The sequence below is a fragment of the Meleagris gallopavo genome, chromosome 22 (assembly GCF_905368555.1).
Source record: "Meleagris gallopavo chromosome 22, MGAL_WU_HG_1.1, whole genome shotgun sequence".
Classification (NCBI taxonomy): domain Eukaryota; kingdom Metazoa; phylum Chordata; class Aves; order Galliformes; family Phasianidae; genus Meleagris; species Meleagris gallopavo.
This window is the reverse complement of record NC_139425.1, coordinates 1994048-2010790: the sequence shown is the minus strand read 5'-3', so window position 1 is coordinate 2010790 and position 16743 is coordinate 1994048. Positions and strand designations below refer to the sequence as shown.

Sequence of the window (16743 nt, the reverse complement as noted above, 5' to 3'; positions counted from 1 at the left end):
TTTCTCTTCTAGAGAGATTACTGACAGCCAAACTCTTCTCTCTTCCATCTTTGCCTGCCAGCACATCACAGGTGCTGGGGAATCTGATTGCCAGAGGACAGCTTCAGGAGCCCCCTGAGCCTCTGAAGTCTGCTAGTGTATCAGAGCATGGAACGGCCAAATTTCATAGTATCAGAGAATCACAAGGTTGGTAACAACCTGCAAGATCATCTAGTCCAACCGTCCTCCCACTACTATTGCTACCACAAGCACTAAAACCTATCTTGTAGCTCCTCATCCAGATGCCTCTTGAACACTGCCAGGGATGGCGACTCCACCACCGCCCTGGGCAGCCATTCCAGTGCCTGACCACTCCCTGAGAGAAAAAGCTTTTCCTCGTGCCTAACCTCAGCCTCCTCTGGTACAACTTGTGGCCATTTCCTCGGGTCCTGTTTGTGGCCGGAGAGAAGAGGCCAAACCCCTCCTCATCACAACCTCCCTTCAGGAAGTTGTAGAGTGCAATGAGGTCTCCTCTCAGCCTCCTCCTCTCCAGACTAAACGGTCCCAGCTCCCTCAGCCGCTCCTCATGAGGCCTGTGCTCCAGACCCCTCACCAGTTTTGCTGCCCTTCTCTGGACACGTTCCAGGGCCTCAATGTCTTTCCTGTAGTGAGGGGCCCAACACTGAACACATTACTCGAGGTGCTGAGTACAGGGGATGATCACCTCCCTGCTCCTGCTGGCCACACTATTTGAAATGCAGGCCGGGATGCCGTTGGCCCTAATGGCCACCTGGGCACACTGCTGGCTCATGCTCAGCCGAGCGTCAACCGACACCCCCAGGTCCCTTTCCTCTTCACACTCATCCAGCCACTCGTCCCCAAGCCTATTACGCTGCATGGGCTTGTTGTGGCCAAAGTGCAGGGCCCCGCACTTGGCCTTCAAAGAAGCTTTCATTTCAAGAAGCATTGTCTCCATTTAGCTGACGGAAGTATATGTGTTTATTTTCACGTCAGCTTGTCCAGCCTCCTTTCCTATAGGAGGTAGCAGTAAAGTTTCAGCTTCTCCAACAATGGCAGGAGCACATCAGTGTCGTGGTTTTATGACTTTTGGTTATCGGTATTTATTCCACATCATGGAGCGCAATGGGAGTTAGAGTCTTAATGCTCCAGTGCCGGGTACCTGTCCGGAATAGAAAAAGAACTACGTAGTCGAGGGGGCTATGCGGTCAGAGAGGGGATATAACCCTGGCAAGGTCACCTGATGCTTCCCTTCTTCATCAGGCTCTCCTCCCTGCTGCTCAACCGGATTGTGCATCTCACCTCAGCCTTATCGTAATGCCTACCCACCTTTCGGACGCTCCCTCTCATTATATTTCATATTGTGTTACAGTGTGTTATCTTGCATTCTGATACCACATTTAGGAAATTAGTTTGTTTCTCCTCAGATCGTTGCCACTGTTTTTAATTATTTTGGGGGCCGTGTTTCCCTTTTCTGGAGGTGCGGATTCGTGAAATCCCTCCGCCTCACCAGTCATGGAACAATGGGGAACAGTCATTCCTATTTGGAGAGAACAAGCAATTCGGTATGCCATCAACAATAAAGACCTCTCACGCTTTGAATAGCAGCATGCCAGGTATGTCTTCTATACCTCTGATCCTGGCCCACATCTGGGTAGGACCAGGCCTACAAAACGCAATCTTCCAAACTTCACAACTCTCCCCATTCTCTGTAGTTCTGCATAGGATTTGTCAAACACCTTTGGTATGTCTTGGCATATTTGTGCACAGGCAACCACCCTCCAAGATGGGTGCTTTACAGGTCAATTTCAACCAAACCAGAACATTTTAAGAGAAACAGCGACAGCAAGGAGGAGCACCTTAACTACATTATGGTCCTATTAGATATCTTTACACCATCAAATTTCATCCTGGGACATGAAGAAATGATGATCTCTACAGGTCCCTTCAACCCCAACGATTCTGTGATTCTGTGAAATTAACTCAGGAACAATCCTGGAAGGAATCTGTGCCTCATGCAGCCTATCTGCAATGGAAGACAGAGAAAAGCTAGTCCAGGCCCTGGACTCAAAGCAGGGCCAGCTGGAGCAGCTTGCAGTGAGTGCACCCAGAATGGCCTCCATGCAGCTGCAGGGTTGCCGGGTGGCGGCGCGGTGACACTGTGACGGCATTGTGATGCAACAGGGGGTGAACGTGACATAAAGCTGCAGGCTGGGACTGCGGCTGGGTGGCCTCAGTTCGCTGCTGCTGGAGCGAGAGGTGGCAGCGGAAGGTCGCAGATCTCTGAGAGTTCCTGCAAGGAGCCATGGAGCGCTGTGGCACTGCTGGATTCCGAAATCCAGATGCAATTCTGAGCATAGCGGGGAGGAGCGGAAAGGTGAGCACCGGGTCCTCAGAGAGGGCTGAGTGCAGCAGCCTGGGCTATGTGGGACTGCTCTGGGGCCGGAGATGCTCTCTGGAGGCTGAGGGGCATCTTCTCATGCTGGCGCAGGAGAAGGCTTGCAGGGAATCGCGTCTCTCTGCACATCCCAAAGTTGGGCTAAGAAGTGGGAAGGGAGCTGCCAAAGGGAATGGAGGTGGGGCTGGAGAGGGGACTGGAGTGCCTGAGTGCGCAAGAGAGTCTTTGTCTTTGTCTTTCTAGCTCCGACCCGGAGGACAGAAAGTTGGAGCAGGAGGTAGCGGGCTGCTGGACCTCCCACTGGGGGTCAAAATCCCTGTGCAGCCTGGCACCAAGCCTGTCTTTTGGAGGACAAAGCTGGGGGAAAAGGTGAGAGGAGGAGGAAAGGGTCAAAAGGGCCTCTTGTTTCCTGGGGTTGCCATCATGCCATGGAGACCTTGTGGGACCTGCTCGACAGTGGGAACTGCGGCCCTTTGCTCCGACCGCGTGGGGGAATGAAGGGACACTCCCGGCTCCACAGCAGGGAGACAAGCGAGGGCTTGCCAACAGCAGTGCCCAGTGGTCAGGAGAGTTTCAGAAAGCTGGGCTCTCCAATCGGATGAGCTTGCCAGCACTAGGGCCATCACCATATCTGGCACCAGACAAGCAGGAGGCTGGGGCCCTGCCTGCAGCTGCTGGCAGTGCATTGGGATGCCATCTGGCACAGCCAGAAATGTGGAGACCAGATCATTCCTGGAGGAGGGTGCAACCTTCTCCTGCTCTCCCTCTTGGAGGTCTTAGAAAAACCCAGATGTGTCTGTTTGGGAAATGCACACAGCATGCTCCTCCTCCAGCTGGGCGTGCAAGAGGCCAGCCTGTGTGCGTGAGCAGCTGTGAAGCATCTTTGTCTCTTTGCTGCTCTCTCCTTCTCCATTCACACTCTGCAACACATCTCTTCCAGCTTCACCAGCCTTCTCCTTATTTTGATCTGGGAGATCCATACTGTCGCCATCTGCGCGCAGAATACAACAGCCTGCATGACCCATATCTGCAGGACTACCACAACCGCAAAGACAACCTGCAGAACCTGAAGAACAGGGGCCTTGTCACCGAGGATGGCAAAGTAGGTTTGGATGAGGCCTGACCAGCACAGGTCTCCTCTGCAGGGGTTTCCAGACAGCCGGGGAGGTGCCTGGCACCCCAGTGTGAAGTCCCCTTGGCCCTGGGAAGGAGGGAGGAGGCAGCGTCCCCACGGCTGGGGAGGGAAGGGTGGAGAGGAGCAGCTCCCCTGCTGCTGGGGGCCTGCACATTTCTGGAAGGCTGTGTGGGTAACTGCCACAACAGTTCTTGGGAGTCATCTGCCCTTGTCTCTCTGTAGGTTGTCTGCACTCTGAAAGAGTTCAACGAGTACAGGCAGTACCTGACCAGGCTGAAGCTGGAGCGGGAGAAAATAAAGAGGCAAAAAGAGGTAGGCAAAACCTGGTGTTGGTAGGCACGTGTCCGTGGCATGGCACCGAGGGCACGGGCTTTACTTGATGGATCTGAGATGGGGAATGCAGAAAAGGTGAGGGCTGGGCTAGTGTTCCCTGCGGCATGGAAAGGACAACCCTGCCTGGGGCTGATTTATCACAGCACGCTGGCATGCGACGGCTGGGAATGTTGCTTGCTTGCAAACAGAGCACTGAGGCAGCTCTTCTCTTCTGCCCTCACTGCATGGCTGAAGCAGATGCTGGCCCTCATCGGTGTAGATCATCAGCCTGCAGGGAGGCAAGAACTTTCTGAGACAAGACCGAGCCTAAATCCACTGTTCCCTTCCAGGAAAATCTTGGTCAGAAGATGCCTGGTTCAAAGAAATCTGCCTACGGACTAACAATGGACATGGAGAAATCTTGCCTGCGCTCAGCCACTGCTGTGGACGTGGTTGTGGAGGAGAAAGGCAGTCCACGGCAGCCTCACAAACCAGCTGGCCCTCCTCCGAGCAACACTCGTCAGTCTGGTCAGAATAGAAGGCTGAAAGTGGCTTTTGTTCAGGAAGACCTTCTGGCAGATTCAAAGAGCATGGGGCGTGCAGTGAAGTCACCTGTCAAGTTGCCTAAACTTGAGGCAAGCAGCAAGGGTGCCAAGCTCCCTGCAAATATCCTTACTGAAACTGCCTCAAGAAGGAAGCCACAATTCCACAGAGATCGTGACTTCAGAGCTGTGTCTGAACAGCACAGGGAAGAGCAGAGTCTTCAAGAGGCACTTAAGAAAGAAGAGTTGGAGGGGGTGAAGGCGCTGGATCCACCTGCCAGTGCGTTAAGGAGGCCCTCCCTCAGCATCAGACAAAGATTGTTAGGAAGTGGGAAACCCTTCCCCGGAATGGAAGCCTCTGACAAAGTGTCTTCGCAGGCTTCCCTTAGAGCCACTCGAGAAGCTACTGGAAGCGTCTGCAACACGTTGCAGTCCTTTGCAGCTTCTCACTCTGAGCAAGAGTTTGATGCTGAATATTCTGAAACCTTCAAGCTTCCCAACAACCATCTCTCTCAGAGGCAGCCGCAGCCATCCCAGGTGCCTCTGTCATGGCAGAGCAGGAGGGCAGGACGAGGCTCATCAGAAGAGCAGAGCCTGGCAACAAGGCAGAGAGAAAAGCTGCCCGTGATCCAACCAATGCCAAGCACTGCTGACATCTTCCAGCTGAGTCGCCGCATTGTAAAGGAGAGCATTGAAAATGCTGTCTCCAAAGTGAAGGAGGAGGAGCAAGAAGAACTGCTTCTTAGGCGTGCCAAATCCCTTGTCACCAATGCAGGTTTAAGAGCAAAGAAACGTTTAGAGGATGAGCTGCACCAAAGGCCGTAAGCCTTTGGAACTTCCGGACCACCTAAACCCCTCCACCCATCCTGCTCATGCCTCAGTCACCGTGTCATTTACTCTTAACAACAATCTCATACGCATGTCCCAACAAAGGGGAAAGTTCCTTTCAACCTACTGCAACATAAATACATAAAGAAAGAAAGAAATAAAAATTCCTGACAGCCAATCTGTTCTCTGTTGTTCCTTCTTCGCCTGCCAGCACATCGCAGGTGCTGGGGAATCTGATTGCAGAGGACAGCTTCAGGAGCCCCCTGAGCCCCTTCAGCCTGATGGTTTACCAGAGCGTGGGACTGCCAAATTTCAAGAAGCATTGTCTTCAGTTAGTTGACGGAAGTATATGTGCCTCAAAAACAAAAACACAGTTCCCTGGACATTACGAATTCAGAGCGATGTCTGAAAAACAAGCCGTCAGTCTTCAAGAGGTGACTGGGACGGTGTTGAGAGAAGGAACAGGGAAGTGGAAGGCACTGGATCGTCCTGTCTGCTCCTCAAGGAGGGCTCCCCAAAAGAGCAGTCAAAACGTGCTCACGAGTGCCAAAAGAGCAGAGCCTTCAAAGATGCCACGTGTCAATCACGAGCAGAAAATTGCATTGATGGCGTGGGATGCTGCAGGGAGAATACTGAAGGAAGTTTGGAAGTAGCATTCATTTGCATCCAGCACAGCCAGTGCACCTGAGCCAAGGCCAGCAGCCAGGCTGTGGGAGCAGTCCATTACTGCCATAACTTTCAAAACAGGAAAACAAGAGCAAGAGAAGCCTCTGACAAAGCATCCTCGCAGGCTTTTCTCTTCAGGCTTCAAGTCATACTAGAAGCTGCTGGAAGTGTTTGGAAGAAGTTGCAATCCTTTGTAGCTTCTCACTCTGAGCAAGACTTTGGCTGCAAATATTCTGAAACCATCAAGCTTCCCAACAGCCATCTCACTCAGAGGCAGCCACAGCCATCCCAGGTGCCTCTGTCACGACAGAGCAGGACAGAAGGACGAGGCTCAAGAGAAGAGCAGAGCCCGGCAACAAAGCAGCGAGAAAAGCTGCCTGTGATCCAACCAATGCCAAGCACTGCTGACATCTCTCCTCTGAGTCGCTGCATTGTAAAGGAGGGCATTGAAAATGCTGTCTCCAAAGTGAGGGAGAAGGAGCATGAAGAACCGCTGCTTGAGTGTGCCAAATCCCTCACGGCATGGCTGAAGCAGAGTGCAGACAATCTGTGCCTGAGCGTGCAAGAGTGTCTTTGTCTTTCTAGCTCCGACCCCGAGGACGGAAAGTTGGAGCAGGAGGTAGCGGGCTGCTGGGCCTCCCACTGGGGGTCAAAATCCCTGTGCAGCCTGGCACCAAGCCTGTCTTCTGCAGGACAAAGCTGGGGGAAAAGGTGAGAGGAGGAGGAAAGGGTCAAAAGGGCCTCTTGTCTCCTGGCGTTGCCATCATGCCATGGAGACCTTGTGGGACCTGCTCGACAGTGGGGACTGCGGCCCTTTGCTCCAACCGCGTGGGGGAATGAAGGGACACTCCCGGCTCCACAGCAGGGAGACAACCGAGGGCTTGCCAATAGCAGTGCCCAGTGGTCAGGAGAGGTTCAGAAAGCTGGGCTCTCCAATCGGATGAGCTTGCCAGCACTAGGGCCATCACCATAGCTGGCACCAGACAAGCAGGAGGCTGGGGCCCTGCCTGCAGCTGCTGGCAGTGCATAGGGATGCCATCTGGCACAGCCAGAAATGTGGAGACCAGATCATTCCTGGAGGAGGGTGCAACCTTCTCCTGCTCTCCCTCTTGGAGGTCTTAGAGAAACTCAGAAGTGTCTGTTTGGGAAATGCACACAGCATGCTCCTCCTCCAGCTGGGCGTGCAAGAGGCCAGCCTGTGTGCGTGAGCAGCTGTGAAGCGTCTGTGTCTCTTTGCTGCTCTCTCCTTCTCCATTCACCCTCTGCAACACATCTCTTCCAGCTTCACCAGCCTTCTCCTTATTTTGATCTGGGAGATCCATACTGTCGCCATCTGCGCGCAGAATACAACAGCCTGCATGACCCATATCTGCAGGACTACCACAACCGCAAAGACAACCTGCAGAACCTGAAGAACAGGGGCCTTGTCACCGAGGATGTCAAAGTAGGTTTGGATGATGGGCTGACCAGCACAGGTCTCCTCTGCAGGGGTTTCCAGACAGCCGGGGAGGGGCCTGGCACCCCAGTGTGGAGTCCCCTTGGCCCTGGGAAGGAGGGAGGAGGCAGCGTCCCCACGGCTGGGGAGGGAAGGGTGGAGAGGAGCAGCTCCCCTGCTGCTGGGGGCCTGCACATTTCTGGAAGGCTGTGTGGGTAACTGCCACAACAGTTCTTGGGAGTCATCTGCCCTTGTCTCTCTGTAGGTTGTCTGCACTCTGAAAGAGTTCAACGAGTACAGGCAGTACCTGACCAGGCTGAAGCTGGAGCGGGAGAAAATAAAGAGGCAAAAAGAGGTAGGCAAAACCTGGTGTTGGTAGGCACGTGTCCGTGGCATGGCACCGAGGGCACGGGCTTTACTTGATGGATCTGAGATGGGGAATGCAGAAAAGGTGAGGGCTGGGCTAGTGTTCCCTGCGGCATGGAAAGGACAACCCTGCCTGGGGCTGATTTATCACAGCACGCTGGCATGCGACGGCTGGGAATGTTGCTTGCTTGCAAACAGAGCACTGAGGCAGCTCTTCTCTTCTGCCCTCACTGCATGGCTGAAGCAGATGCTGGCCCTCATCGGTGTAGATCATCAGCCTGCAGGGAGGCAAGAACTTTCTGAGACAAGACCGAGCCTAAATCCACTGTTCCCTTCCAGGAAAATCTTGGTCAGAAGATGCCTGGTTCAAAGAAATCTGCCTACGGACTAACAATGGACATGGAGAAATCTTGCCTGCGCTCAGCCACTGCTGTGGACGTGGTTGTGGAGGAGAAAGGCAGTCCACGGCAGCCTCACAAACCAGCTGGCCCTCCTCCGAGCAACACTCGTCAGTCTGGTCAGAATAGAAGGCTGAAAGTGGCTTTTGTTCAGGAAGACCTTCTGGCAGATTCAAAGAGCATGGGGCGTGCAGTGAAGTCACCTGTCAAGTTGCCTAAACTTGAGGCAGGCAGCAAGGGTGCCAAGCTCCCTGCAAATATCCTTACTGAAACTGCCTCAAGAAGGAAGCCACAATTCCACAGAGATCGTGACTTCAGAGCTGTGTCTGAACAGCACAGGGAAGAGCAGAGTCTTCAAGAGGCACTTAAGAAAGAAGAGTTGGAGGGGGTGAAGGCGCTGGATCCACCTGCCAGTGCGTTAAGGAGGCCCTCCCTCAGCATCAGACAAAGATTGTTAGGAAGTGGGAAACCCTTCCCCGGAATGGAAGCCTCTGACAAAGTGTCTTCGCAGGCTTCCCTTAGAGCCACTCGAGAAGCTACTGGAAGCGTCTGCAACACGTTGCAGTCCTTTGCAGCTTCTCACTCTGAGCAAGAGTTTGATGCTGAATATTCTGAAACCTTCAAGCTTCCCAACAACCATCTCTCTCAGAGGCAGCCGCAGCCATCCCAGGTGCCTCTGTCATGGCAGAGCAGGAGGGCAGGACGAGGCTCATCAGAAGAGCAGAGCCTGGCAACAAGGCAGAGAGAAAAGCTGCCCGTGATCCAACCAATGCCAAGCACTGCTGACATCTTCCAGCTGAGTCGCCGCATTGTAAAGGAGAGCATTGAAAATGCTGTCTCCAAAGTGAAGGAGGAGGAGCAAGAAGAACTGCTTCTTAGGCGTGCCAAATCCCTTGTCACCAATGCAGGTTTAAGAGCAAAGAAACATTTAGAGGATGAGCTGCACCAAAGGCCGTAAGCCTTTGGAACTTCCGGACCACCTAAACCCCTCCACCCATCCTGCTCATGCCTCAGTCACCGTGTCATTTACTCTTAACAACAATCTCATACGCATGTCCCAACAAAGGGGAAAGTTCCTTTCAACCTACTGCAACATAAATACATAAAGAAAGAAAGAAATAAAAATTCCTGACAGCCAATCTGTTCTCTGTTGTTCCTTCTTCGCCTGCCAGCACATCGCAGGTGCTGGGGAATCTGATTGCAGAGGACAGCTTCAGGAGCCCCCTGAGCCCCTTCAGCCTGATGGTTTACCAGAGCGTGGGACTGCCAAATTTCAAGAAGCATTGTCTTCAGTTAGCTGACGGAAGTATATGTGGTTATTTTCACGTTAGCTTGTCCAGTCCAGTCTTTTCTTATAGGAGGCAGCAGTTAAGTTTCTGCTTCTCCAGTTACAGCAGGAGGACGTCAGATGGATGACACGTGTTGACAACAGGGTAGTGAGATTTACCTGTGGCATTTCCAGTTGGGAACAGTCATTCCTATTTGCAGAAAACAAGCATTTTGGTGTCCCATCCACAGTAAAGACCTCTCACGCTTTGAATAGCAGCATGCCAGGTATGTCTTCTATACCTCTGCTCCTGGCCCACTGTTGTGGTTTGGTGATTTTTATTCTTGGCAGTATTCCGCATCAGAGCATTGTGTCGACCAGTGGGAGTTAAAGAGTTTATGTTCTGGTCCCGTTTGCTGCCTTTTATGGGCATTTTGTGTGTCTGATGGGAGGGGAGGGGCGGCATCCTCGGAGGACTTTGGCACTCAGAAGCAGTGGGATGGAGCTCTGGAGAGGACCTGAAGTGTCTGCCTTTCGCTCTGGCCCCGGCTCAGCCGTCCCAGCTCACCGAGAAGAAAAGCACGTGCTTCCCTCGCACTATCGTTGTCTGACACGTACTTTGGATACTCTTGTCTGTCTCGTTTTGTTTGACTGGGTTAAATTCAGTAAATTACCGCTCCTCCTCAGATCGCTGCCGTTGTGTTTTCTCTTTGTTAAAACTATCTGCTAGCTCTCTGCCCTTCCCCCTGTCCCAGAGCACGCAGCCCGGGGCCGGCACGGTCGCACGGCAAGCCGTGGGTACCCCTTTTTTTTTCTTTTTCCCGGGGCCTGTGCCCCCGTGTCACGGGCTTATATCTAGGGATAACCCCATGACAACTATTGGTGAGGAATGCGGGCAACTATGCATCTTTACTTCATCTTAAGAGCATTATATAGAGGACTGAGGACCATTATGTTCCTTGGAGTATATTGGTTCCTTTTTAAGCTCCTCATGTTCAGTGTCACAGTGCTGGACCTCGTCGGCATAAAGCATCAGCGTGCAGGGTTGGAGGCACTTTCTGAGACAAGACCGAGCCTAAACCTGCTGTTCCCTTCCAGGACATGTTTCTTCAAAAGATATCCAACTTGAAGAAATCTGCCCACAGACCAATGACAGACACTGACGAGCTCCCGCCTGGTCCTGGGGATTACATTGTGGGTAAGAAAGCCAGCCCCATGCAGCCTCACAGACCAGCTGGCCCTGCTCCTTCATGCCATAATCTCCAGTCTGGCCAACGCAGAAGAAGGAATGTGGCTTTCATGCAGCACAAACCTCAGGGAGACTCACTGAGCACGGGACGTGCAATGAAGCTGCCTGAGAAGTTGCCCAAACCTGAGCTGGGCAGGGAAGGCTCCAAACTCCACAGAAGCATCCACACTGTTGCTGCCTCAAAAACAAAAACACAGTTCCCTGGACATTACGAATTCAGAGCGATGTCTGAAAAACAAGCCGACAAGAGGTGACTGGGACGGTGTTGAGAGAAGGAACAGGGAAGTGGAAGGCACTGGATCGTCCTGTCTGCTCCTCAAGGAGGGCTCCCCAAAAGAGCAGTCAAAACGTGCTCACGAGTGCCAAAAGAGCAGAGCCTTCAAAGATGCCACGTTTCAATCACGAGCAGGAAATTGCATTGATGGCGTGGGATGCTGCAGGGAGAATACTGAAGGAAGTTTGGAAGTAGCATTCATTTGCATCCAGCACAGCCAGTGCACCTGAGCCAAGGCCAGCAGCCAGGCTGTGGGAGCAGTCCATTACTGCCATAACTTTCAAAACAGGAAAACAAGAGCAAGAGAAGCCTCTGACAAAGCATCCTCGCAGGCTTCCCCTCACGAAATCAAACTAGAAGCCGCTGGAAGTGTCTGCAACACATTGCGGTCCATTGTAGCTTCTCATTCTGAGCAGGAGTTTGGTGCTGAATATTCTGAAACCATCAAACTTCCCAACAACCATTTCTCTCAGAGGCAGCCACAGCCATCCCAGGTGCCTCTGTCATGGCAGAGCCGGACGGACGGAAGGATGATGCTCATCAGAAGAGCAGAGCCTGGCAACAAGGCAGAGAGAAAAGCTGCCCATGATCCAACCAATGCCAAACACTCTGACGTCTCTCATCTGAGTCACTGCACTGTAAAGGAGAGCATTGAAAAGGCTGTCTCCAAAGTGCAGGAGGAGGAGCAAGAAGAACTGCTGCTTGAGTGTGCCAAATCCATTGTCACTGAAGTAGTTTTAAAAGCAAAGAAAATTGTAGAGAATGAGCAATGTTGGATGCCAACACCCCGGCATCTGGGACGGTGGGCTCCGTATCAGAGCAGAGCTCTAAGGCTCAGGCAGCGCGTGGGCTACAGCTGAGCTCCGGGAGGCCTGCTGTCAAAGAGCCCTGCCCAAGAGGTGGCAAGGAGAGCCGTCCCTCTAAGGACCTCCAAAGCTCACCTCATCTCCTGCCACCCATCCGGTGTGGCTCTGGGCGAGGTGCTCCTGGCATGCCAGAAGACCTTCAGAAGTCCCTGGATTGCACCTCTTCCACACCCACGTGGGAAACCCAAACAGAGCAGAAGCTGGGGAGCACCTCCGGCTCCTTCCCCTCCACGGGCCTGCAGTCTGCCCGTTCCTCCAGCATGTCCCAATTGCCCTGCCCAGACAGGAGCTCGGCGCCCAGGGGCGCGTGTCAAGGCTGTGCTGCCCAGGCCTGAGGAGCTCAGGGCACCTCCTCCCAGCCCAGAATCTAGAGGTCTCTGCTAACCTCAGCCTTTCTATGCCTCTGATCATACGATTCACTGTTTGCGTTTGTTAGCCGCAACACACTTTTGTTCTTCAGACTTGAGAAACAGAACATTATTGGTGTTCTGTAACCTATCATCAGCAAAGAAGGACTCTGAAATACTCTGGAAGTGTCTCCTGACGGACATGATTATGCACTGACCTCCACATTAACTGCACGCAACCTAATTCACTGCGTTTTCTACAAGATGGTCAGAAAAAAATCTTTTGTTATTTCATGCATGCCTATAGCCTAGTGCTGTGAGCACTTCAAGGGAACTACTGGACCACCTAAAGCCCTCCACCCATCCTGCTCATGCCTCAGTCACTGTGTCATCTACTATGAAAGACAGTCTCCTACGCATGTCCATCCAAAGGGGAAAGTTCCTTTCAACCTCCTGCAAAATAAAGAAATAAATAAATAAATAGATAGATAGATGAATAAATAAAAAAGTAATAATAATAATAATAATTGTCATTTTGGCGGGATTATCACAATTTTCTCTTCTAGGAGATTACTGACAGCCAAACTCTTCTCTCTTCCATCTTTGCCTGCCAGCACATCACAGGTGCTGGGGAATCTGATTGCCAGAGGACAGCTTCAGGAGCCCCCTGAGCCTCTGAAGTCTGCTAGTGTATCAGAGCATGGAACGGCCAAATTTCATAGTATCAGAGAATCACAAGGTTGGTAACAACCTGCAAGATCATCTAGTCCAACCGTCCTCCCACTACCATTGCTACTACAAGCACTAAAACCTATCTTGTAGCTCCTCATCCAGATGCCTCTTGAACACTGCCAGGGATGGCGACTCCACCACCGCCCTGGGCAGCCATTCCAGTGCCTGACCACTCCCTGAGAGAAAAAGCTTTTCCTCGTGCCTAACCTCAGCCTCCTCTGGTACAACTTGTGGCCATTTCCTCGGGTCCTGTTTGTGGCCGGAGAGAAGAGGCCAAACCCCTCCTCATCACAACCTCCCTTCAGGAAGTTGTAGAGTGCAATGAGGTCTCCTCTCAGCCTCCTCCTCTCCAGACTAAACGGTCCCAGCTCCCTCAGCCGCTCCTCATGAGGCCTGTGCTCCAGACCCCTCACCAGTTTTGCTGCCCTTCTCTGGACACGTTCCAGGGCCTCAATGTCTTTCCTGTAGTGAGGGGCCCAACACTGAACACATTACTCGAGGTGCTGAGTACAGGGGATGATCACCTCCCTGCTCCTGCTGGCCACACTATTTGAAATGCAGGCCGGGATGCCGTTGGCCCTAACGGCCACCTGGGCACACTGCTGGCTCATGCTCAGCCGAGCGTCAACCGACACCCCCAGGTCCCTTTCCTCTTCACACTCATCCAGCCACTCGTCCCCAAGCCTATTACGCTGCATGGGCTTGTTGTGGCCAAAGTGCAGGGCCCCGCACTTGGCCTTCAAAGAAGCTTTCATTTCAAGAAGCATTGTCTCCATTTAGCTGACGGAAGTATATGTGTTTATTTTCACGTCAGCTTGTCCAGCCTCCTTTCCTATAGGAGGTAGCAGTAAAGTTTCAGCTTCTCCAACAATGGCAGGAGCACATCAGTGTCGTGGTTTTATGACTTTTGGTTATCGGTATTTATTCCACATCATGGAGCGCAATGGGAGTTAGAGTCTTAATGCTCCAGTGCCGGGTACCTGTCCGGAATAGAAAAAGAACTACGTAGTCGAGGGGGCTATGCGGTCAGAGAGGGGATATAACCCTGGCAAGGTCACCTGATGCTTCCCTTCTTCATCAGGCTCTCCTCCCTGCTGCTCAACCGGATTGTGCATCTCACCTCAGCCTTATCGTAATGCCTACCCACCTTTCGGACGCTCCCTCTCATTATATTTCATATTGTGTTACAGTGTGTTATCTTGCATTCTGATACCACATTTAGGAAATTAGTTTGTTTCTCCTCAGATCGTTGCCACTGTTTTTAATTATTTTGGGGGCCGTGTTTCCCTTTTCTGGAGGTGCGGATTCGTGAAATCCCTCCGCCTCACCAGTCATGGAACAATGGGGAACAGTCATTCCTATTTGGAGAGAACAAGCAATTCGGTATGCCATCAACAATAAAGACCTCTCACGCTTTGAATAGCAGCATGCCAGGTATGTCTTCTATACCTCTGATCCTGGCCCACATCTGGGTAGGACCAGGCCTACAAAACGCAATCTTCCAAACTTCACAACTCTCCCCATTCTCTGTAGTTCTGCATAGGATTTGTCAAACACCTTTGGTATGTCTTGGCATATTTGTGCACAGGCAACCACCCTCCAAGATGGGTGCTTTACAGGTCAATTTCAACCAAACCAGAACATTTTAAGAGAAACAGCGACAGCAAGGAGGAGCACCTTAACTACATTATGGTCCTATTAGATATCTTTACACCATCAAATTTCATCCTGGGACATGAAGAAATGATGATCTCTACAGGTCCCTTCAACCCCAACGATTCTGTGATTCTGTGAAATTAACTCAGGAACAATCCTGGAAGGAATCTGTGCCTCATGCAGCCTATCTGCAATGGAAGACAGAGAAAAGCTAGTCCAGGCCCTGGACTCAAAGCAGGGCCAGCTGGAGCAGCTTGCAGTGAGTGCACCCAGAATGGCCTCCATGCAGCTGCAGGGTTGCCGGGTGGCGGCGCGGTGACACTGTGACGGCATTGTGATGCAACAGGGGGTGAACGTGACATAAAGCTGCAGGCTGGGACTGCGGCTGGGTGGCCTCAGTTCGCTGCTGCTGGAGCGAGAGGTGGCAGCGGAAGGTCGCAGATCTCTGAGAGTTCCTGCAAGGAGCCATGGAGCGCTGTGGCACTGCTGGATTCCGAAATCCAGATGCAATTCTGAGCATAGCGGGGAGGAGCGGAAAGGTGAGCACCGGTCCTCAGAGAGGGCTGAGTGCAGCAGCCTGGGCTATGTGGGACTGCTCTGGGGCCGGAGATGCTCTCTGGAGGCTGAGGGGCATCTTCTCATGCTGGCGCAGGAGAAGGCTTGCAGGGAATCGCGTCTCTCTGCACATCCCAAAGTTGGGCTAAGAAGTGGGAAGGGAGCTGCCAAAGGGAATGGAGGTGGGGCTGGAGAGGGGACTGGAGTGCCTGAGTGCGCAAGAGAGTCTTTGTCTTTGTCTTTCTAGCTCCGACCCGGAGGACAGAAAGTTGGAGCAGGAGGTAGCGGGCTGCTGGACCTCCCACTGGGGGTCAAAATCCCTGTGCAGCCTGGCACCAAGCCTGTCTTTTGGAGGACAAAGCTGGGGGAAAAGGTGAGAGGAGGAGGAAAGGGTCAAAAGGGCCTCTTGTTTCCTGGGGTTGCCATCATGCCATGGAGACCTTGTGGGACCTGCTCGACAGTGGGAACTGCGGCCCTTTGCTCCGACCGCGTGGGGGAATGAAGGGACACTCCCGGCTCCACAGCAGGGAGACAAGCGAGGGCTTGCCAACAGCAGTGCCCAGTGGTCAGGAGAGTTTCAGAAAGCTGGGCTCTCCAATCGGATGAGCTTGCCAGCACTAGGGCCATCACCATATCTGGCACCAGACAAGCAGGAGGCTGGGGCCCTGCCTGCAGCTGCTGGCAGTGCATTGGGATGCCATCTGGCACAGCCAGAAATGTGGAGACCAGATCATTCCTGGAGGAGGGTGCAACCTTCTCCTGCTCTCCCTCTTGGAGGTCTTAGAAAAACCCAGATGTGTCTGTTTGGGAAATGCACACAGCATGCTCCTCCTCCAGCTGGGCGTGCAAGAGGCCAGCCTGTGTGCGTGAGCAGCTGTGAAGCATCTTTGTCTCTTTGCTGCTCTCTCCTTCTCCATTCACACTCTGCAACACATCTCTTCCAGCTTCACCAGCCTTCTCCTTATTTTGATCTGGGAGATCCATACTGTCGCCATCTGCGCGCAGAATACAACAGCCTGCATGACCCATATCTGCAGGACTACCACAACCGCAAAGACAACCTGCAGAACCTGAAGAACAGGGGCCTTGTCACCGAGGATGGCAAAGTAGGTTTGGATGAGGCCTGACCAGCACAGGTCTCCTCTGCAGGGGTTTCCAGACAGCCGGGGAGGTGCCTGGCACCCCAGTGTGAAGTCCCCTTGGCCCTGGGAAGGAGGGAGGAGGCAGCGTCCCCACGGCTGGGGAGGGAAGGGTGGAGAGGAGCAGCTCCCCTGCTGCTGGGGGCCTGCACATTTCTGGAAGGCTGTGTGGGTAACTGCCACAACAGTTCTTGGGAGTCATCTGCCCTTGTCTCTCTGTAGGTTGTCTGCACTCTGAAAGAGTTCAACGAGTACAGGCAGTACCTGACCAGGCTGAAGCTGGAGCGGGAGAAAATAAAGAGGCAAAAAGAGGTAGGCAAAACCTGGTGTTGGTAGGCACGTGTCCGTGGCATGGCACCGAGGGCACGGGCTTTACTTGATGGATCTGAGATGGGGAATGCAGAAAAGGTGAGGGCTGGGCTAGTGTTCCCTGCGGCATGGAAAGGACAACCCTGCCTGGGGCTGATTTATCACAGCACGCTGGCATGCGACGGCTGGGAATGTTGCTTGCTTGCAAACAGAGCACTGAGGCAGCTCTTCTCTTCTGCCCTCACTGCATGGCTGAAGCAGATGCTGGCCCT

General features: G+C 52.9%; 1 protein-coding gene across 1 annotated transcript in view; it reads left to right on the top strand.

Annotated features, from left to right (window-relative positions):
• Positions 1–2302: 2302 nt before the first annotated feature.
• LOC146542910 (uncharacterized) overlaps positions 2303–16743 on the top strand; it is a 30282-nt gene continuing 15841 nt past the window's right edge. The window contains exons 1-13 of the mRNA XM_085241837.1: positions 2303–2374; positions 2639–2764; positions 3336–3497; positions 3753–3842; positions 4193–4559; positions 4626–5205; positions 5424–5508; positions 6464–6589; positions 7161–7322; positions 7579–7668; positions 15271–15396; positions 15968–16129; positions 16385–16474. Of these exons, the coding sequence (XP_085097963.1) occupies positions 2303–2374; positions 2639–2764; positions 3336–3497; positions 3753–3842; positions 4193–4559; positions 4626–5205; positions 5424–5508; positions 6464–6589; positions 7161–7322; positions 7579–7668; positions 15271–15396; positions 15968–16129; positions 16385–16474 (2238 nt within the window). The remainder of the gene's footprint in view (positions 2375–2638; positions 2765–3335; positions 3498–3752; positions 3843–4192; positions 4560–4625; positions 5206–5423; positions 5509–6463; positions 6590–7160; positions 7323–7578; positions 7669–15270; positions 15397–15967; positions 16130–16384; positions 16475–16743) is intronic.